Here is a 22984-nt window from a genome sequence, read left to right on the forward strand (position 1 = left end):
GGGTACAGTTTATGCCCATTTGCATCACTCTGTACCTCATCCAAATGACTATTCCTCAAGTGTGTGCCTATACATTGAGTATGTAGAGCTGTAGGGGAGGCAGTGTCATAGTGGTATTGTAGCTGGATTAGTAAAGCTCTGGGGACCCAGGGTAAAGATCTGGGGTCCCAGGTTTAATTCCCACCACGGCAGATGGTGAAATTTGAATTAAATCAAAATCTGAACACCAGTGTCGATTGTCATGAAAAGTAACAATTTTAATGAACGGAGGACACTGGAGAAACAATCCGAAGGGGATAATCAGCACCTATCAGGAGAGAAACAGCACATTTACCTCAGTACCCAGCTCTCATGTCCACGGCCTGCTGCAAAGCTCGAGTGAAGCAAGCAGGAGGAGCCGCATCTTATCTTCTGGTTGAGCACGTTGCAGCCTCAGGACACATCGTTGAGTTCAACAATTTTATATTTTTACCTTCTTCCCCATCTTTAACTCCCTTTTTAAAAAATGCCCCCTACATTTATTTCTTCAATGCAACCCCCCCAACCCCCGACGCCCCCACCCCCGCCCTCACACCAGATTCCGTTGAATCTCACGAGACGTTTTGAGCATCGCAAATCCTGCGAGAGGCCTCTCGTAATATTCAACGGCCTCGTCCCAACACCAAGTCGGGCGCTGCGAGACCGCTGACTCGCGCCCTTTGATTATAATGGGTGGCTGATCCGGGCTGCCTGCTTTGTGCTGTCCCCGAGAATAATTTCTCGGTGTCAATGTCGCTGCTATTGTCCAGTAATAACCATCAATGTTTTTATGTGTTAACACCAGGGTTTGAAAGTTAGTGTACTCTGGACATTGTACTATGGAATACTGAGTGCCTTCTCACCAATCTACAGCTGGATCCTTGTGCTCAGAGGCTTGGTAGGCTTTGGGATTGGAGGTGCTCCACAATCGTGAGTGCATCACATTAAAAATAATGGTCACTTAAAACCTCTTCATTCTAAATGAGGGAATAATTATTCCTATTCTTGTTTGTCCCTCACAGGGTAACGCTATACACAGAATTCCTTCCAATGAAGTCAAGAGCAAAGTGCATCTTACTAATAGAGGTGATGACATGATCAAATCTTACATTCTGTACTACCTTTTATTATTTGTGGGAGGGAAAATCCAGTTTTAAGTCTCAATAGCAAGATCAGGTGTAGTAAAGGTTAGATGCAGGATAATGTTCCATTCACTATGTTCCATCAACCTCTCCCAAATCAAGTAATGCATAGGTTAGGCGTAGAGCACAGCTTCATTCACACTGCCCATTGAAGTTGTCCAAAGTGATGCATGCTTTAAAAAGAAATCAAAGATTCCTTTAAATTATCCCTCCCCCACCCCGGGGTTAATGCAGCATAGATAAGATGCAAAAGAAACCCTGACCCCACAACCCCTTCACTCAGCTGAAGCTAAACAATTACCCCACAGGGACAATGGAGAAAATGGTATAATTTCCCTATTCATTCTAGTGTACTTCCTGAAGTTCACTGATAGAAATTGGCTTTCTAGTTAGCTATAGATGATACCGATAAAAGGTTTAATCACAAACTCCTTAAGGGTAATTAACTAAATCATATTAACCATGAGAGTGAGGAAAGTCGAATAGCTGGGAACATTTTGCAAATTGCTTGAGCCTTGCTAGATACTGAAGGAACAGTGACGTCAGCTGGCTGAAAGGCCCCATTGTGTGAAAGAACGGGCAGTTCCATTTCTATGGAAACAGCCAGTCTAGAGAGATATTTTCTTAGCAGGAAATGTGTTTCTCCAATAATGTCTCGATGCATTTGTGGATACGTTGGAAAATTAGCAAGCGATGGAATGGAAAATTCACACCAACTTATTTACATACATATCTCTCTCAAAATTGACAGACAGACACTTCGATCGAATTGAGTGAATTATAAATTAGGTAGAACCAATCAGAGATGAAAAGAAGGCGATACTTTAAGATGATAATCTCCTTAAATATCACTTGCCAGGATGGAAAAACCCATTCTGGAATCAATCTATCACTTTCTGAAACCTATTTCTTTGCTGCTTGCTTTGGCTAAATCACCATTTTTCTTTTGTTTAAATCAATCTGTGATTTTGCACTGTGTATCATGATTTGAAGAATAACCAAGATTTGTAACTGAATGAAAACTCAACTACTGTTTTCACTAAAAACAATCAATCTGACCTAAGATTGTATTGTAACCAGTCGACATAGCTGACAATAAAGTCCAATGAAACTTTGCCAAAAAGCACAACCTGAATCTCTGTTATTTGGGAACTAAGAAGGGATAGCGCATATCCAGGGTTCCAAATAGACACAGAGATCCATCAGCCACTTACTGATTGGCATTGCTGCCTCCCTGCCTCTGGGCTGAGAAGTAGTGCATGATGGGGAGAGATACTTAAGGACAAGGAAAGGAATAAACTATCCAATCTATGAATAATTAATATTGAGCTTACTGCTTTGCATAACGTCTGTGGATTGTGCTTAATTGGAACTCTCTTCATTTTCAGGTGTTCTGGGCCTTTGGGACGGTATTTGAGGTCCTGCTGGCAGTAGTAGTGATGCCCACTCTAGGCTGGCGCTGGTTGCTCATTCTTTCTACAGTGCCTCTTATGATTTTCGCCGTCTTGTGTTTTGTAGGTATTTCCACTGACGCCAAAACTTGAATAGAAAACTATTTGTATGTATGAATTTGAGGGGGGGGGGGGGATAATCAATTCATTTGGTGCACACAATGTGGCAGATCCAGGATGTTATTTGTCTTCACACAGTGTGACTGGCATTTGAACTGTCAGGACGAAGGTTGAGTAGAGGCTAAGCTCTTAACCATGAGAAATAAAAGCAAATCTAAAAGCAATGATCCAAGGTACACCTAATATATATACATACATTTTACAAATTTAGAGTACCCAATTTTCTTTTTCCAATTAAGGGGTAATTTAACATGTCTAATCCACATACCCTGCACATCTTTTTGGGTTGTGGGGATGAGACCCACGCAGACACGGGGAGAATGTGCAAACTCCACACGGACAGTGACCCGAGGCCGGGCAGCATGGTGACGCAGTGGCTAGCACTGCTGCTTCACAGCTTCAGGAACCCGGGTTCAATTCCGGCCTTCGGTGACTGTCTGTGTGGAGTTTGCACTTTCTCCCCGTGTGTGCGTAGGTTTCCTCCGGGTGCTCCAGTTTCCTCCCACAGTCCAAAGATGTGCAGGTTAGGTGGATTGGCCATGATAAATTGCCCCTTACTTTGCAGAGATGTGCAGATTAGGTTATGAGGTTACGGGGATAAGGCGGGGGGGAAGGGGGGAGTGGACATATGTAGTGTGCTCTTTTGAATGGTCGGTGCAGACTTGATGGGCCAAATGGCCTCCTTCTGCACTGTAGGAATTCTATAATGTTATAATTTTAAAAAAAAATCTTTTTATTGGCTTTTCCCATATTTATAAACAGTTGTTAATTATATATGTTATATTTTTCTTGCCCGCGCTAATTTGCTTTATTTTACAGAGGGGTTTGTTTTGTCCTTCATTTGACTAACTATATGTACATTTTGCTGCCCTCTGGATCGGTCTATGATAGCCCCTCTTCCTCCCCCCCCCCCCTCCCCCCCATTGGTTTCAGCACCCTTCTTCTTTTCTTAAGGTTCCCCATTTTCCTCCCCCTCCCCCTCCCTGGGTTGCACAGTCCTTTGGTTCTTCATCTCTTTTTTTCCCCTGGCTTCCTCCTCGCTGCTGGCTTCGAACAGTTTTTGGAACAGGCCGACGAACAGCCCCCAAGTATCCCGGAGGCCTTCCTCAGACCCTCGGATGGCGCACTTAATCTTCTCCAGGTGGAGAAATTCCGAGAGGTCAGCGAGCCAGTCTGCAGCTTTGGGTGGTGCTGCCGATCGCCAGTCGAGCAGAATTCTCCGGCGTGCGATTAGGGAAGCGAAAGCAAGGGCATTGGCCCCCTTCCCCATGTGTAACTCTGGCTGCTCCGATACCCCGAAGATTGCCACTATTGGGCATGGCTTAACCCTCACCCCCACAACCTTGGACATTGCCTCGGAGAAGGTTGTACAGAACCCCGCAAGCTTGGGGCAAGCCCAAAACATGTGGGTGTGGTTGCCGGGCCCCTCTGGCACCATTCACATTTGTCCTCCACCTCCAAGAAGAACCTGCTCCTTCGGGTTCTGGTCGGTGCGATCTGTGCACCACGTTGAGCTGCATTAGGCTTAGCCTTGCGCAGGAGGAGGTGGAACTCACCCTGCTCAGTGCTTCGCTCCAGAGTCCCCATTCTACCTCTGTCCTCAGTTCGTCCTCCCATTTTTGTCTGGTCTTGTCCAGTGGTGTTCAGGCTCTGTCCAGTAGCTGTCCGTATATTTTCCCACATAGCCCCCCCTTCTCGCTGCTTGTGCCTATCAGGTCCTCTAGTGTGGTTTCTGGGGCCCCGGGGTACCCTACTGTCTCTTAGCGGAGGAAGTGCTTTATTTGGAGGTGTATCAAATCCTTTCCTCTTGCTAGTTTCCACTTCCTTGTCAGTTCGTCCAGTGTCGCCAGTCTGCACCCTACGGAGAAGTCCTCGACCGTCAGTGTGCCCCCATCCAGCCTCCATCCTTTGAAGGTGGTATCTAGCATGGCTGGGGGAAATCTGTGATTGCCGCAGGTGGGTGCCATAAGGAACATTTTGGTTATCCCGAAGTCCACCACGATCTCAGCGTGGCCGCTACTACTGGGCTCATTGTGTACCTTAAGACCATAAGACCATAAGACATAGGAGTGGAAGTAAGGCCATTCGGTCCATCGAGTCCACTCCGCCATTCAATCATGGCTGATGGGCATTTCAACTCCACCTACCAGCATTCTCCCCGTAGCCCTTAATTCCTCGCGACATCAAGAATTTATCTATCTCTGCCTTGAAGCCATTTAGCGTCCCAGCCTCCACTGCACTCCGCGGCAATGAATTCCACAGGCCCACCACTCTCTGGCTGAAGAAATGTCTCCGCATTTCTGTTCTGAATTTACCCCCTCTAATTCTAAGGCTGTGGCCACAGGTCCTCGTCTCCTCGCCTAACGGAAACAGTTTCTTTGCGTCCACCCTTTCTAAGCCATGTATTATCTTGTAAGTTTCTATTAGATCTCCCCTTAACCTTCTAAACTCCAATGAATACAATCCCAGGATCCTCAGCCGTTCCTCATATGTTAGACCCGCCATTCCAGGGATCATCCGTGTGAATCTCCGCTGGACACGCTCCAGTGCCAGTATGTCCTTCCTGAGATGTGGGGCCCAAAACTGGACACAGTACTCCAAATGGGGCCTAACCAGAGCCTTATAAAGGCTCAGTAGCACATCGCTGCTTTTATATTTCAACCCTCTTGAGATAAATGACAACATTGCATTCGCTTTCTTAATCACGGATTCAACCTGCATGTTTACCTTTAGGGAATCCTCGACTAGCACTCCCAGATCCCTTTGTACTTTGGCATTATGAATTTTCTCACCGTTTAGAAAGTAGTCTATGCTTGGATTCTTTTTTCCAAAGTGCAAGACCTCACATTTTCTCACGTTGAATTGCATCAGCCATTTCCTGCACCACTCTCCCAAACTGTCTAGATCCTTCTGCAGCCTCCCCACTTCCTCAGCACTACCTGCCTGACCACCTAACTTCGTATCATCGGCAAACTTCGCTAGAATGCCCCCAGTCCCTTCATCCAGATCATTAATATATATGGTGAACAGCTGCGGCCCCAACACTGAACCCTGTGGGACACCGCTGGTCACCGGCTGCCATTCCGAAAAAGAACCTTTTATCCCAACTCTCTGCCTTCTGTCAGACAGCCAATCCTCAACCCATGCCAGTAGCTCACCTCTAACACCATGGGCCCTCACCTTACTCAGCAGTCTCCTGTGTGGCACCTTATCAAAGGCCTTTTGGAAATCCAGATAGACCACATCCACTGGGTTTCCCTGGTCTAACCTACTTGTCACCTCCTCAAAGAATTCTAACAGGTTCGTCAGGCACGACCTCCCCTTACTAAATCCATGTTGACTTGTTCTAATCCGACCCTGCTCTTCCAAGAATTTAGAAATCTCATCCTTAACGATCGATTCTAGAATTTTACCAACAACCGATGTTAGGCTAATTGGCCTATAATTTTCCATCTTTTGTCTTGATCCTTTCTTGAACAAGGGGGTTACAACAGCGATCTTCCAATCGTCCGGGACTTTCCCTGACTCCAGTGATTTTTGAAAGATCTCAACCAACGCTTCCACTATTTCTTCAGCCACCTCCCTCAGAACTCTAGGATGTAGCCCATCGGGGCCAGGAGATTTGTCAATTTTAAGACCTTTTAGCTTTTTTAGCACCATCTCTTTTGTAATGGCAACCATACTCAACTCAGCCCCCTGACCCTTTATAATTTTTGGGATATTACTCATGTCTTCCACTGTGAAGACAGACGCAAAGTACTTATTAAGTTCTCCAGCCATTTCCTCGTCTCCCATCACTAGCCTTCCAGAATCAGTTTGAATTGGCCCAATGTCTACTTTGGCCTGTCGTTTGTTTCTTATGTATTGAAAGAAACTTTTACTATCATTTCTTATATTACTGGCTAGCCTGCCTTCATATTTGATCCTCTCCTTCCTTATTTGTCTCTTTGTTAACCTCTGTTTGTTTTTGTAGCCTTCCCAATCTTCTGATTTCCCAGTGCTTTTGGCCACTTTATAGGATCTCTCTTTTTCTTTGATACATTTCCTGACCTCCTTTGTCAGCCATGGCTGTCTAATCCCTCCCCGGATAATCTTTCTTTTCTTGGGGATGAACCTCTGTACAGTGTCCTCAATTATGCATACAAACTCCTGCCATTTTTGCTCTACTGTCTTCCCCACTAGGGTCTGCTTCCAGTCGATTTTCGCCAGTTCCTCTCTCATGCCCTCGTAATTACCTTTATTTAACTGTAACACCATTACATCCAATTTTGCCTTCTCTCTTTCAAACTGCAGACTGAACTCAACCATATTATTATCGCTGCTTCCAAAGTGTTCCGTTACTTTAAGATCTTTTATAAAGTCTGGTTCATTACATAGCACTAGGTCCTTGTTGAGGAGGATGGGAGTGCTGCTGTGGTCAGGGCCCGGAGGGTTGTTCCTTTACAGGATGCCTCCTCCATTTGTACCCAATCTGCGTTGGGTTCTTGTACCCATCCCCTCACTTTGTCTGCCGTTGCTGCCCAGTGGTAGCATTGTAGGTTCGGTAGAGCGAGGCTTACCACCCCCCCCCCCCCCCCCCCCCCCCCCCCAAACACACACACACACACAAACGGCATGATTAGACTGTCTACGTTTTGGAAAAGGCCTTGGGGATGAATATCGGAATGGATCTAAACAGGAAGAGGAACCTTGGCAGTACGTTGATCTTGATCGTCTGCACTCTACCCGCCAGGGAGAGTGGGAGTCAGCCCCAGCTTTGAAGATCTCTTCTTACTTCCTCCACCAGGCTGGTCAGGTTCCACTTGTGGCTCTGTGTCCAGTCTCTGGCTCTCTGGAACCCCCGGTAACGGAATCTGTTCTGGGCTGTTTTGAACGGGAGCCCCTCCAGCTCTCTCCGTCCCCCATTTGGGTTCACTGGGAATGCCTCGCTTTTGCCCAGGTTAGCCAGAGAAGGTTCCAAACTCTTTCAATATTTGCAGTATTGCCTTCAGTCCCTCCTGTGGCTTTGAGACATAGAGGAACAGGTCATCTGCATACAGTGACCCTGTGCTCTCTCTCTCCTCTCCAGATTCCCTTCCAGCTTTTCGTGTCCCGCAGGGCTATCGCCAGGGGTTCGATCGCTAGCGCAAACAAAAGTGGGGACAGGGGGCAGCCCCGTCTTGTTCCTCTCTGCAGCTGGAAGTATTCAGAGCTGGTGGTGTTAGTTCGGACACTCGCTTTGGGAGCGTTGTACAGGAGCCTCGCCCAGGCGGTGAATCCCACTCCTAGCCCAAACCGTTCCAGTACCTTGAGGAGGTATTTCTATTCGACTCTGTCGAAAGCCTTTTCTGCTTCCAGGGAGACGATCACCTCTGGTGTTCTCTCCCCGGGGGTGGGGGTGGTCATTATTACGTTCAGCAGCCGCCTGATGTTCGCTGTGAGCTGCCTACTCTTGATGAAGCCCGTTTGGTCCTCTGCGACCACCTCTGGTACACAGCCCTCCAGCCTTTTGGCCAGGATCTTTGCGAGTATTTTTGCTTCCACGTTCAGCAGTGAAATGGGTCTGTATGATCCACATTCCATCAGGTTTTTATCTTTTTTGGTTATCAGTGAGATTGTGGCCTGTGCTAACGTGGGGGGCAGGGTGCCCCTTGCCAATGAGTCTGCGAACATGTCCCTTGGGTGTGGGGCCAGGACTGGTGCAAATTTTCTGCCAGGAACCCATTGGGTCCCGGTGCCTTCCCCGCCTGCATGGAGCTGATGCTCTCCATGATTTCTCCCAGGTCTGTTGGTGCTTCCAGCTCCCCCCTTCTGTCTTCCCCCACCACTGGCAGTTCCAGTTTGTCTAGGCACTGTTTCATTCCCGCATCCCCTTCGGGGGGCTCGACCTCCTTTCATTCTGTTACCAGTCTGCCTCTGCTGTCCTTAACCTGCGCTATTTCCCTCGTGGCTGCCTACTTTCTCAGCTGGTGAGCCAATAGACGGCCAGCCTTGTCTCTGTGTTCGTAGAAGGTCCCCTGTGTCTGGCGGAGTTGGTACACTGCTTTCCGAGTGGACAGCAGGTTAAAGTCCATTTGCAGCTTTTTCCTCTCCACCAGCAGCTCCATGGTCGGGGCCTCGGAGTACTTTCTATTGACCCGGAATGGAGTCCACTAGCTGTTGCCTGGCCCCCCCTCTCTTCCCCGTCTCTACTTGCCTTGTAGGCTATGATCTCTCCTCTAATCACGGCCTTCAGTGCCTCCCAGAACGTGGAGGGTGAGACCTCCCTGTTTTGGATGTTACTAACGTAGTCGCCTATGGCCTGTGATATTTTTTGGCAGAAAGCCTTGTCGGCCAGGAGGTCCGTGTCCAGCCTCCATGTGGGGCGCTAGGCCCGGCCTGGCTCCAACTTCACATCCATATAATGTGGAGCGTGGTCGGAGATAACGATCGTGGAGTAGTCCGTTCCCGTGATCCCTGGAAGCACCGATTTCCCCACTGCAAAGAAGTCGATATGGGTGTATACCTTGTGCACCTGCGAGAAGAACGAGAACTCTTTTTCTCCCGGGTGCAGAAACCTCCATGGGTCCACCGTCCCCATCTGTTCCATGAAGGCCCCTAGCTCCCTAGCCATGCCAGACGTTTTCCCCGTTCTGGGGTTTGATTGGTCTGTCAGTGGGTCCAGCACGCAGTTAAAGTCGCCCCCCCATAAACAGTTGGTGTGTGTCAAGGTCGGGGATTTCCGCCATGGTCTTGTTTATGAATTCTGAGTCGTCCCAGTTGGGAGCGTACACATTTACCAGTATGATCGGTGCCTCTTCCAGGACACCGCTGACCATGACGTATCGTCCCCCTGGGTCCGTAACTGTCTTGGTTCCCATAAACCTCATCCTTTTGCTAATTAATATCGCCACCACCCTAGACCTCGTCCCGTAGCATGAGTGGTTTGTCTGTCCCACCCACCCCTTCCTTACCAGTAGTCGGTCCATCTCCCTCGTGTGCGTCTCTTGTAGGTAGATTATGTCGGTGTTTAGGCTTCTTAGGTGGGCGAACATCTGGATCTTTTCACCGGGCCGTTGAGTCCCCTTACATTCCAGGTAACAATCCTGGTGGGGGGTTTCTGACCCCCCGGTCCTGTGGGATCACCCATACTTACCTGGTGGACGCGCCCCTACACTCCGGGGTTTCCCTTTGTTAGGGAGCCATCCAAAATGGCCAAGGTCACCGCTCTCAGCGCTCAGGGGTTTCCCTTTGCCCAAGGGGCACCCAATGTGGCCACCAGCTGTGTGTACACCACACGGGTGCGCCTCTGCGCTCCGGGGTCTCCCTCCGCCCTGATGCCCTCTCGAGTGGCTGTTTGCGGCGTCCTCTTGGTTCCTCGCCCTGATCCATGCCTGCCGAGGCCTATGTCTGTACTGCTTCACTATCTCACCCTTCTCTTTGCTTCTCTTTTGTTCTGCGTTTTCCCCCAGACTCCTCTCCCCCCCCCCCCCCCCCCCCCCCCAGTCCCTGTCCCTTTGTCTCCCCTCTGAATTCTCCCCCCCTTCTACCCACACTCCCCTCCTAGTGCCAGATGCTCTCCCTCCCAGGACAGGGTCTGTCCTCCGCTCTTTGTTCTGGTTTTCCCTTCCTTTTCTGTCCCCATGTCTTTCATTGCGGTTGCGTGTGCTCCTCCCCCAGCTCGTTCGCTCTAACGAAATCATCAGCCGGCGCTGGGGTGTTAAAATACAGCTCTCTCCCCTCAAATGTTACCCAGTGTTTGGCCGGGAATACCATCCCAAATTGTACCTTGCTTTTGTGCAGTGCTGATTTTGCCTTGTTGAATTCAGTCCCCTTTTTGGCCAGGTCCGCCCCAATGTCCTGATACACCCTTATGGTTTTCCTTTCCCACGTGCTCTGTTTCGTTTGCCGGGCCCACTTTTGGATTCTCTCCCGGTCTTGGAACCGCTGCAGCTTCGCAACAATTGCTCTGGACTGGTCCTCGGCTTTGGGCTTGGGTTGGAGTGACCTGTCCATTTCCGGTGGGTTTGGGAATACCTCCTTTCCCACTAGCTTGCCCATCATTTGGGTGATGTAGCCTGTTGGGTCTCTGCCCTCTATCCCCTCTGGCAGACCCACTATTTTAATGTTCTGCCGTCTAGACCTATTTTCCTGGTCCTCCACTTTCCCTCTTAGGCTCCGCTGGGCCGTTACTAACCTTTTGACCTCGGCTTCTCGGGCTATCACCCTGTCGCTCTGGTCCGAGGTGGCCCTCTCCAACTCCAGGATCGTTTTCTTCTGCGCCTTTCCAGGCCTTCGATGGTCTGCTGCATTTTGTGCGTCGTCTCCTTCATCATTGCTTGGAGCTCCGACCAGAGCGCCTCCTTTATGCTGGTCTCTGCGTCCTGCTCACGCTCCGCTGGTTGGTCGGCCATTGTTTTCCCCTTCAGGCCCGCCTGTGCCTCCGTCCCATCTTGTGGGGCCGCCTGGCTGCGCGTCCACCGCTCATGCACCTTACCCTCGCTGCTGCTGCTGCTGCTTGCGTCTCGCTGTCCCTTCGCCTTGGTGTTTTTCTTTCCTCCAGCCATCTGTCTGTCTCTCTTTCTTTCCCCGCTGCTGTTCCTTCCCCCTATAATGTTATGATGTGAGAGGGGGAGAATAAATGTAGAGAATACAGCCTAATGACTGTACCAACAGAACACAGACTAACTAAAGTGGACTCAAATTTAAATCCTCCTGTCAACCCTCTGTTACCTCATTGAACAATTGTCAACAACTCGCGGCATGGTAACCCTGATATGGATCATTGAAATGAAAATGAAATGAAATGAAATGAAAATCGCTTATTGTCACGAGTAGGCTTCAATGAAGTTACTGTGAAAAGCCCCTAGTCGCCACATTCCGGCGCCTGTCCGGGGAGGCTGGTACGGGAATCGAACCGTGCTGCTGGCCTGCTTGGTCTGCTTTAAAAGCCAGCGATTTAGCCCAGTGCGCTAAACCAGCCATTGCCAAAGGAAATGATCTCAAGAAGCAGGGCTCAAACTACCAGACACCATAGAATATCATGGATTCCTCAGTAAACCTATTGCTTTGTAATAGAACAGAATGGAAATTGATTTGATCCATTGAAATTCTATATAGCTAAATAACTGGGAAATAATTTAATCAACTGGATTTCTGTATATTGGGAAGTTGGATCATCTAAGTCCAATTACGGTTTCATAATAGACTGTTTTAAGTCACCTGATCAGATTACAGGGGGAGGCTTGACCAACCCTTACTGCATCATCACTATCCGTCAAAATTAAGTTAATCAAATGGTCTTATTTCTCTTTTATAGTGGCTTCCAGAAAGTGCACGTTATGACGTACTGTCTGGGAACCAAGAAAAAGCCATCGCCACATTAAAGCGCATTGCTACAGAAAATGGGGCTCCGATGCCACTTGGAAAATTGATAGTTGCCAGACAGGTAAGGTTAATATTTATTTAAAATATTATTTGTTTAATGGATAACAAGAATTTTTAATAACAGGTAAAGGGTGTTAGGTACAACAAGAACATCCCTTTTGCTAACACTCAATCCTACCTGTCCACATTCTCATTATTCCCTTTGATCCATTTGTTCTTTAGATGTGCACCTGGATGTCCCTGAAACATATTTGTACCTCCAAAGCCTTTGTTTGTATTTTCTTCTACATCAATTAATCCCAGCAATGTTGCACTCCAGTGGTGAACTCATGCACTGTTTAACCATATAGTTTCTTCCCTAGGGGTTTCACAGCTGAAATAAAAACAGTAAATGCTGGATAAACTCAGCAGGTCTGGCAGCATCTGTGGGGAGAGAAACAGAGTTAATGGGCGGGATTCCCCCCTACCCGGCGGGGCGGGGGGTCCCGGCGTAGCGGAGTGGTGCCAACCACTCCGCCGTCGGGCCTCCCCAAAGGTGCTAGGCCCGCACCGGAGTGGTTGGCGCCACGCCGACTGGTGCCAAAACTGGCGCCATGGCGTCGGGGCTGGCCGAAAGGCCTTCGCCGGTTCGCGCATGCGCCGGTGCGTCAGCGGCCGCTGACGTCACCACTCAGTCTCTTCCGCCTCCGCCATAGTGGAGGCCGTGGCGGCGGCGGAAGAAAACGAATGCCCCCACGGCACAGGCCCGCCCGCCGATCGGTGGGCCCCGGTCGCGGGCCAGGCCACCGTGGGGGCACCCTCCAGGGTCCGATCACCCCCCCCCAGGACCTCGGGGGCCCGCTCGCGCCGCCAGTCCCGCCGCCACCAGAGGTGGTTGACATCACGTCGGCAGAATTGGCCTGTCAGCGGCGGGACTTTGGCCCATCACGGGCCCTAGAATCGCCGCAGGGGGCCCGCCGATCGGCGCGGGGGGCACGCCGATCGGCGCGGCGCGATTCCCGCTCCCGCCGATTCCAGGGTGACGGAGAATTCCGGCCACGCGGGGGCGGGATTTACGCCGGCCCCGGGCGATTCTCCGACACTGCAGGGGGTCGGAGAATTCCGCCCAATGTTTCGGACCTAAATGATCCTTCTACAGACTTCCAGCATCCGCAGTATTTTTCTTTTATTTGAGTATTTCACAGCTAGGCCATTATAGGGTAATTACTCCATTGGGAGCCAAGGTGAACAGAAGGAAAATACTCAGAGTTGATTCACCCGCCACACGGTTCAGCACAACATGGAAGTCAGCTTGGAATTGGAAAGGGCAGCCAGTTTATGAGTGTTTTGCCAATCTGCCATCTCAGCCAGGAAATGTACTTTGACTTGTGGAAATGAAGAGGGGGAAAAGAGATAAGAAATAGAAAAAAAAGAACACATGGCATAATGGGTAAACCTGCCCAGTCCAGTGCGATACCAACCACTCCAAATCAGGTTGATCCCGAATTGAATCCTGATAGATTTGTTGAACACCCGTGGGGTAGTATGGTTGACCTTTTTGTCTGTAGACAAAGACAAGGTGATGTCAATCAGTGTCCCTTCTCCTGATCACTAATCCAATGACTCCTGCAGAAATATATGACACACAGATGACAGGTAAGGTCAGAATTTCACTGTGCTTTGATGTTCTTTGCGACCAACTAGCTTGCCAAAGCTCAATCTCCAAGTCACACGTGATGAACAGCCATTTTATTAAGAATTCCGTTTGGTTGCCAGTGCTTGTCACAGTACTGTGAAATAAGAGTTTTGTAATGCTGCTCTCTAAGTTGTTACCAAAGGGCTTAAGTATGGACGTTGTTTAAAAATATGCAGTCCTGTTATCAATCCCATGATCGTCAACATGAGACAGCGAGTGAGATTTGCCAGCCTTTGCCGCTGGTGGGATTTTCTGGTCCCCTTGAAGATGGCCCCACCCCCGCTGCAGGTTTCCTGGCTGCAGGAGGGGCGAACCGTGCAAAACGCCAGAGACATTGGTGGGACCGGTAGATCCAGTAAGATCTCGTTTGCGGCCAATGGCCAGCTGCCTTTGCTGCCAGAAGACACACCAGCGGGGATGGGGGAAGAGGGGAATGAAATTCTGCCCATCAGCTCTGTTTCTCTCGACAGATAGTGCCTGCTCTACTGGAGTGTTTCCACCATTTACTGATTTTATTTCAGAATTCCAGCATCTGCAGTATTTGGAAAATCAATGGGTTGCCGCTATATTTAAATATAATACTTTCAGGAATTAACGGACTCCATGGGCGGGATTCTCCGACCCCCCACCGGGTCGGAGAATTGCCGGGGAGGGCGGCGTGAATCCCGTCCCTGCCGTCAACCGAATTCTCCGGCACCGGAGATTCGGCGGGGGCTGAAATCGTGCCACGCTGGTCGGCGGCCGCTCACAGCGGCCCCCCTCAAATCTCCGGCACGCGATATGCCGAAGTCCCGCCGCTGGCATAGATCAGATTAGGTCCCTTAGCGGCGGGACCTGGCGGCGTGGGCAGGCTCCGGGGTCCTGGGGGGGGGGGGGGGCGCGGGCGATCTGGCCCCGAAGGGTGCCCCCACCGATCCGTGGGCGAGCCTGTGCCGTGGGGGCACTCTTTTCCTGCGCGTCGGCCCTGTCAGCCTCCGCGATGGCCGACGTGTAGGTGAACCCCCCCCGCGCATGCGCGGGGATGACGTCAGCAGCCGCTGACGGTCCCGCGCATGCGCGGACTGGCGCCGGCCGGCGGAGTCCCTTCGGCCCCGGCTGGCGTGGCGCCAAAGGCCTTCCATGCCAGCCGGCGGGGCCCAAACCACTGCGGCGCCAGCCTAGCCCCTGAAGGTGCGGAGGATTCCGCAACTTTGGGGGGGGGTCGACGTCGGAGTTGTTCACGCCACTCCGTCCTGCCGGGACCCCCCGCCCCGCCGGGTACGGGAGAATCCCACCCCATAGCACCCAAATGTTGATTGTAGTTGCTGGGTGATTGTGAAATAGATTCAACTTTTTCCTCATCCTGCACTGAACTAAACTTGGCAAATATTTGTTTGAGACAGGATGACCGTGGTCACATTAGGGACCTCTTCACACCACAGTTTCGAAAGACCACCATCCTTTTATGGTTCATATGGTAAGCCTGCTTTCTAATCTCAAATTAATGCAATTCAGAGTTTCTTTGAAATAAAATGCGTGGTCCGAGCTACCTTTGGAAACTTTGTTAACAATCAATGAATTTTTGTCACTCAGATCGCCCGCCCTTAGTTTTTTTGAACTCTCAATCCTCCAAGTATTCCCATTCTCACACCATCTTCTCCAACTACATTTGTCATCTGTTTGCACTAATGAAGACAGGACATGAATAATAAACCAGGACGAGAAGCTGAAGCAAGCCTAGTATCGTTTCAGGGTAGGGATGGATAGGGAGCACCGTGACCAATCATTCCCAACAGTTACTAACTCTTTGTGCTGGAGTAATTACACCACTTTTCCAACATTGTCTTTCTATCCACAGTAATTGGTTTGTTGCGAGGTATTCTGATGGCGTGTCAGCTAATCTGCAAACTGTACTGCAAATAAAGAAAAATATTCACTCGCTTATCCTATTCTGCTACCAATTTGTGTCAGAGTCGAGCCCATTTAAATAGGCTACACATAACCAGAAGGGATTTGATCCGGTTGCATGTGCCAAAGTTTGGAAAATAACATGCTGCATACTATCCTTCACCTCTTTTAGTCTTGAGTAGAATTTCTCATGGTGCTGTGATATTGATTCATCCTGTCCTCACGTTGGCATTTCTTGGCTTTTTCTATCAGTTGATAATTTGGATGTAAAAAATATTTTCTTCCCTGATTGCTTCCTTATTGTAGCCAAAATCAAATTACTGCAGATGCTGGAATACGAAACAAAAAGAGAAAATACTGGACAATCTCAGCGGGTCTGACAGCATCTGTGGAGAGAGAAGGGAGCAATCGTTTTGAGTCTGGATGATTCTTTGTCAAAGCTCCATCTGATTTGACAGAGTCATTCAAACTCAAAACATCAGCTCCCTTTTCTCTCCACAGATGCTGTCAGACCTGCTGAGACTGTCCAGTATTTTCTGTTTTTGTTCCTTACTGTAGCCACTAAAGAATGAAGTAACGCACTTGTTGAGTTTTTAAGGGATGATGGGGAAATACAGAATAAGTACAATACTGATTAAAAAGGCACAAATTTTGGGAAGTCAAAAGAAGTCAAAAGTCCAAAAGAATATATCAGTTTGATAAATATAGTTCAATCCTGTTTCCTGGAATAATCTTAGCTAATGTTAAAGGAGGAAACATCTCTGGAAAGGGTTCGTAATCTGGAGAAGGGAAAGTTACATTGCTGAGTGATTGGTCTCTGCATCTGTTTTCAGGTTTTCCAATGCTTTCTCCTATTATGGACTGGTTCTATTAACCACAGAGCTTTTCCAGGCAGGTGATGTGTGTAGCAGTAAGTACATCTCCTTATTTTACCAGTATGGTGATGGGGGAGGAGAGGGTAAATCTTGTTGGGTCACGTTGACTGTAGTTCTGAAAACTGTTCTAATGGACCGAAGTCAATATTAAGGAAGGAAGTCTGGATAAATAACAATATAGGTCTTAACCCCAAACAAAATACTTTCTTGGAGTGAATTGTCATCCATATTTGTTGCTCGCCCATTCTCAATGGCTGTTCCATTGATATATTCTGTGGGAATCTCAATCAAGGTACAAACAGTAACTATTAAAATCATGACTCTCTGCTGTGGAACAATCCATTCGAATAGGCAATATCTTAGACTTGTGATGAGTTTTAATGGGGAGTGCTGCCAGGAACAGACTTAAAAGTAATCTTAAATACTACTGCATTTCACTTTAGATGTTAACCCTTTAGGTACGTTTTATTTAGACAAATTATAGCATGTAATTTGATCAGCAATTCTTCTCTCAGCTCTTGGCTCAAATCTTTTCCTCTGTTGTTATCTTTTTGCCTTTTTGAAATTGCCATCGCCCCTTTGAAATTTCCCCCAGTTCCAAATGAACCATTATATTTATTCCTCCCTCCCCCTGCATCATTTCTGTATTGATCTCACACTTACATATTCTCCTGTTCTTCGATTACAAATCTTGGAGGAAGATTGCTCTCACGACTATATAAAGCCATCAACACTTTTCTTTTGAATATAGCACATCAGTCTCTTCAGGAGAAAATTGACAAAAGAATCATAGTCTGTGAATGATAATCACTTGGCATGTGTACTTGGACTGAAGATAATTTTCATGAATGATTTTTCAGTGTCGACGGGTCGCAAGAAACTTGAGGGAAGGTGTACGCTGGAATGTAAATACCTGAATGTTACAGATTACACAGATCTTCTCTGGACCACTTTGTCAGAGTTTCCAGGTAACAACTTGGGAGGTGTTCTAATCTACATTCATGCTGCGGGGAACTTAATGGATTTATTATTTGGTGGTGGGAGGGGGAAGAAAATTGGGTGAGAACCCAAGGATATTAGCCTCATAATTTATATGACCCAGCACAGAATAATTGCAGAGACAACTTTTGTCATCCTCATATTCCGTAGCAAAGGTATTATTTTGTTCCCACGGAATATTTGTCCAATATGTCTTTTCCATGTTTGTATCAACTTGCATCCAACGGGATATATAGATCCCTTTGATGTAGAATGACCTGGGAGCCCTAGTGCATGAATTGTCATCAGGGGTACTCAGCAGGAATGTGAAGTTGAGTTTAAAATCAGATTAGAGTCGTCATAGTCCCAGATAAACCATAGGGTGCTTTCCCCTTTGAGGACAGTAAGAAGTCTTACAACACCAGGTTAAAGTCCAGCAGGTTTGTTTCAAACAGGGCCGGCCCAAGGTACCGGCAACTCGGGCAGTCGCCCGGGGCGCCATGTGCTAGGGGGCGCCAAAGACTCGGGTCCCGTGCATGCGCAGTTGGGCCGGTGCCAACCAGCGCATGCGCGGTGGCCGCCCTCCTCCAGGGCGGCCCCCCCCTCCGTCCGGCCCTGCCCGCCGCCTTGGCCCCGCCCGCCGCCTCGGCCCGACCCGCCCCCCGCCCCTCGGCCCCCCCCCTCCTCGGCCCCCCCCCCCCGGCTCCGCCCCCCCCGGCTCCGCCCCCCGGCTCCGCCCCCCCCCGAAGGGCGCTGAAGTTCAGCTTGCCCGGGGCGCCAGCAACCCTAGGGCCGGCGCTGGTTTCAAACACGAGCTTTTGGAGCACTGCTCCTTCCTCAGGTGACCCCTTTGTCCCCTTTGAGGGAGAGAGCTGCCCGGTGGTGATTTTACCTGAGGATCACCTTAGGCGAGGGGTAAGGTTGAGAAGGTGGGGCCTTCATGAATAACCTTGCCGGTACGAATTGAACCGTGCTGCTGGCCTTGTTCTGCATTACAAACCAGCTGTCTAACCCACTGAGCTAAACCGGCCAGATTAACCATGTTCATATTGAATGGCTTCAGAGGCTGAGTGGCCTGCTTCTACTCCTAATTCATATGTTCAAATGCACCTTCTGGAGTGAGAGCCTTGAATGAACAACCAAGAGTTGAGAATGCTACCGGTGTGAAACCAGACACAGCAAAGTTCCTCCTCCCAATCCCAAGTAGACTGCCCCTTGTAGCAAAGTGTTTGAGCGTGCACTAACACTGGGTGCGGACATGAGTGAACTCTGCTGGGATGTCCCACGGTTGTACAGCTGAAATTGCGCAGAGAGAAATGGCTCATGCCGCCTGGGTCACAACATCTGGGTTCATCATTCACGGAAACATGTTGATTTTTCTGCAGGTATTTTAGTGACATTGTGGATCATTGATCGGATTGGGCGCAGGAAGACGATGGCGGTGTCATTCCTTATGTTTTCCCTTTTTGCTCTGCTGCTCTTCATATGTGTTGGAAGGTATGATTCTATGATTCTCTTTTTAACTTCCCGGGCTGGATCCTCTGCCCCGCAGAGCCAGATTTCTGGTTCATTACGCCGGCGGGATGCTCCATTTCGCTGGCTGGTCAATGGAGTTTCCTATTGTGGGGCAGCCCCACGCCATCAGGAAACCCCCAGGCTGTCGGCAAAGTGGAACATCCCGGTGGCGGAGAGTCCAACCCTTTAATTTGTTCTATAAACACTCTCAGATTTCCCACATTATTGCTAACAATAAACTACATGATACATAGTTTTACCAAGGTAGAGCTTTTACATCATGTAACTCCCAATCTGTTATTCAGACTTTAAAAAAATATAATCTTTATTGTCACAAGTAGGCTTACATTAACACTGCAATGAAGTTACTGTGAAAATTCCCCAGTCGCCACACTCCGGTGCCAGTTCGGGTACGCAGAGGGAGAATTGAGAATGTCCAATTCACCCAACAAGCACGGTTTTTGGGCCTTGTGGGAGGAAACCGGAGCATCCGGAGGAAACCCACGCAGACGGGGGGAGAATGTACAGACTCCGCACAGTAACCCAAGCGGGAGTCGAACCTGGGACCCTGGCACTGTGAAGCAACAGTATTAACCACTGTGCTACCATGCCGCCCTACAAGGGCTCCCCTGAATATGTCCATTCTAAGGCTATTTTAGTTCCCTCTAAGGTCAGAAAAATAATTAGTCCTTTTTTAAAGGGGACAATACTGAATTTAATGTACTCTGGGCTACCCAACATTTGGGGTTCCGATATTCCTTACACTGACCTGAATTGAGGACCACCCATAGAATCCCTAATGTGTGGCAGGAGGCCATTCGGCCCATTGAGGCTGCACTCATCCTCTGAAAGAGCACTCTACCTAGGCCCACTCCCCTGCCTTATCCCGGCCACCCCTTGCCTTGACCATGGCCAATCCACCTAACCTGCACAGCTTTGGACTCTGTGAGGAAACCGGAGCACCCGGAGGAAACCCACGCAGACACGGGGAGAACACACAGAACTCCGCACAGAAAGTCACCCAAGGCTGGAATCGAGCCTGGGTCCATGGCGCTGTGAGGCAGCAGTGCTAACCAGTGTGCCATCGGGCCACCCTTCCTCTGAATTGTTGCTAAGATCCGGTGATGCTGTTAGGTATCGCGTGGCTGCAGGTCTACATTTAAAAAGAAATCTTAGTCAGAATGAATAGAGGAATAATTGTGTGTTGTGTTGTTTCTAATTCAGATCAGTTCTCTCATAATCTGGTGGGGATAACTATTTAATTGGTTCCTTTCCACAGGCTGGCCCTCACAGCATTCCTCTTCATTGCCAGAGCTTTCATATCGGGTGGTTTTCAGGCCGCATATGTTTATACTCCTGAGGTAAGGACAATGTATGAAAAATGAAATGAAATGAAAATCGCTTATTGTCACGAGTAGGCTTCAATGAAGTTACTGTGAAAAGCCCCTAGTCGCCACATTCCGGCACCTGTCCGGGGAGGCTGGTACGGGAATCGAACCGTGCTGCTGGCCTGCTTGGTCTGCTTTCAAAGCTAGCGATTTAGCCCTGTGAGCTAAACCATCCCATGCCAGGATTCTAGAGTTAAGCTGTCCATTTCTCATGTGTGCAATAGCGACGTGGTCATGTTACTCCAGGAAATGACAATGGCAGCTTCAGAGTTTGAATTCAGCTTTTCTAATATTTGGTAAAAGTGTTAGTGAAGTAGTCGGATTGTCAGAAAAATGCAACTGCTCCGCTGATGGCCTTTCACAGAAGCAAACCTGGGATCTGTCAGGACTGTGTTTGATTTTAGTGCCACGTAAACTTGGCGCTTCACTGCCCTCTGATGTGGACCAGCAAGCCACTCAGTTGTATGAAGCCAATACAGTAGCCCAATGCCACCCCCTCAGGGCAACTGGGGGCGGACAATAAATGTAACCTTACCAATGATGCCCACATCCTGAGGGTGCGTAGAAATGGTACAAGATATAAATAAAGAAGCTGGGAGAGCTGGGTACAGTGGACAAGTTGGAATTGACACGATTAGGTTGACAGCTCTTTGAAAACATTCCTCAGCTGAGAAGGGCAATCAAAGTTTGAATTACGATTCCGAAACCAAAAGTTGAATTCAGATTCCTTCAAACAATTTGCAATGTGTCAGAGGGAGGGATAGGATGGAAGAGAGTAGGGATGAGCTACACGAATCTTAGGCTATGTGATAGGGCCAGACTTTGACACATTGAGGCCCTAAGCCATGTCAAGCTCAAGAGGCCTCATTGCCTTACCAATAAAAAGTGGATCATTCAAACAGAAAGGACAAAGAAAATAGAAATTCTAAAGCTTTATATTTCGTTATGTATATAGGTGAGGTACAATGAGTCAATGCATGTAAGTAAGTACAAAGCTTTAAGCCTACTTGTATTATGAAATACTTACCAATTTCTTCATTAGCATGTATGAGAACTTTTAATCGAAATTAAATCATGCAATTACACAGATTAGCATTTAATACATTGAAACAACAATACATGCTGCACAAAATTTAAAACGTTTTCCCCTGATTTAAGAACAAGGAACAAAGAAACGTACAGCACAGGAACAGACCCCCTTCCCTTCAGCCTCCTATCCAATGCAAAGAATCCTAGTTTATTCAACCTCTCCTCATAGCCAAAAGTCTCGAGACCAGGCAACATTCTGCTGAACCATTCTTCCACGTCCTTCTGATAATGTGGTGACCAGAACTGCACGCAATACTCCAAATGTGGCCTAGCCAAGAGTTTATACAGCAGCAACATGATTTCCCAACTCCTCTCCCCAGTACCCCGGCTGATGAAGGCAAACATGCCATATGCCTTGTTAATCACCTTGGCCACCTGTGTTGCCACTTTTGGGGAATTTATGGGCAACAAAGTCACTGATGATGTCCTTAAATGATGAACAGCACGGTGGCACAGTGGTTAGCACTGCTGCCTCACAGCACCGGGGACCCGGGTTTGATTCCGACCTCGGGTGACTGTGTGGAGTTTCCACTTTCTCCCCATGTCTGTGTGGGTTTCCTCCGGGTGCTCCAGTTTCCTCCCACAGTCCAAAGATGTGCGGGTTAGGTGGATTGGCCATGCTAAATAGGGTGAGGTTGCAGGAATAGGAAGGGGAATTGGACATAGGAAGGGTGGTCTTCAAAGAGTCGGTGCAGACTCGATGGGCCGAATGGCCTCCTTCTGCACTATAGGGATTCTATGAGTTATGAAGTTTATAATTTCCAATACACAAAATGGATTTGGCTGGTTTTGTAGAACTGAACTAACAAATAATTCCAAAGTTCTAACGTGCACAAATCTAATCCCTCCAATTCCTCCTTCGGAATGCCAGCTTCTCTCCCTGTATCTCCTTTGTAATCCTGCTTGTCTCAAGTTGTCTCAAACAGGCCTACTTACTTTCTCAGCCATAAACTGGATGGGTTCATTTATAGTTCTTCCGACAAGTATGAAGCATTGCCAGATCCACTGCTTCCATAATGTTTTACATGGCTGGCAGGAAACAGGTGAAATTTAGCAATGAGTTCTGCCAAACCCAAAAAAGTCCCCCTTGAAAATGAAAAATGAAATGAAAATCGCTTATTGTCACGCGTAGGCTTCAATGAAGTTACTGTGAAAAGCCCCTAGTCGCCACATTCCGGCGCCTGTTCGGGGAGGCTGGTACGGGAATTGAACTGTGCTGCTGGCCTGCCTTGGTCTGCTTTAAAAGCCAGCAATTTAGCCCAGTGTGCTAAACCAGCCCCTTATGTGGTGAGCCACCTTGTCATTGCTTCCTGTTATGACACCCTGGGCTAGTGCGTGTTCAATTCCAGCCCCACATGGCCCGGAATCGCAACACAAGTGAATTAACCAATGATTCTTATAAAAATACCCAAAGTCTTTGGTCCTTGGCTGTCCAATAATTACAGTCACCAGGTATGTAAGTTTAAGCACAATTACTGTTTATTTATAAAACAAACTATAT

At 48.5% G+C, this 22984-nt stretch overlaps 1 protein-coding gene across 1 annotated transcript in view; it reads left to right on the plus strand.

The window, feature by feature from the left end:
* The window catches only part of LOC119977565 (synaptic vesicle 2-related protein), a 68957-nt gene that overhangs the window by 24373 nt on the left and 21600 nt on the right, over positions 1-22984 (plus strand). Inside the window, exons 6-14 of the mRNA XM_038818696.1 lie at positions 824-948; positions 1041-1104; positions 2549-2674; positions 12009-12137; positions 15134-15207; positions 16472-16548; positions 17374-17481; positions 18877-18988; positions 20286-20367. Of these exons, the coding sequence (XP_038674624.1) occupies positions 824-948; positions 1041-1104; positions 2549-2674; positions 12009-12137; positions 15134-15207; positions 16472-16548; positions 17374-17481; positions 18877-18988; positions 20286-20367 (897 nt within the window). The remainder of the gene's footprint in view (positions 1-823; positions 949-1040; positions 1105-2548; positions 2675-12008; positions 12138-15133; positions 15208-16471; positions 16549-17373; positions 17482-18876; positions 18989-20285; positions 20368-22984) is intronic.

This window comes from Scyliorhinus canicula, chromosome 1 (genome assembly GCF_902713615.1).
Source record: "Scyliorhinus canicula chromosome 1, sScyCan1.1, whole genome shotgun sequence".
In the NCBI taxonomy this organism is placed as follows: Eukaryota; Metazoa; Chordata; class Chondrichthyes; order Carcharhiniformes; family Scyliorhinidae; genus Scyliorhinus; species Scyliorhinus canicula.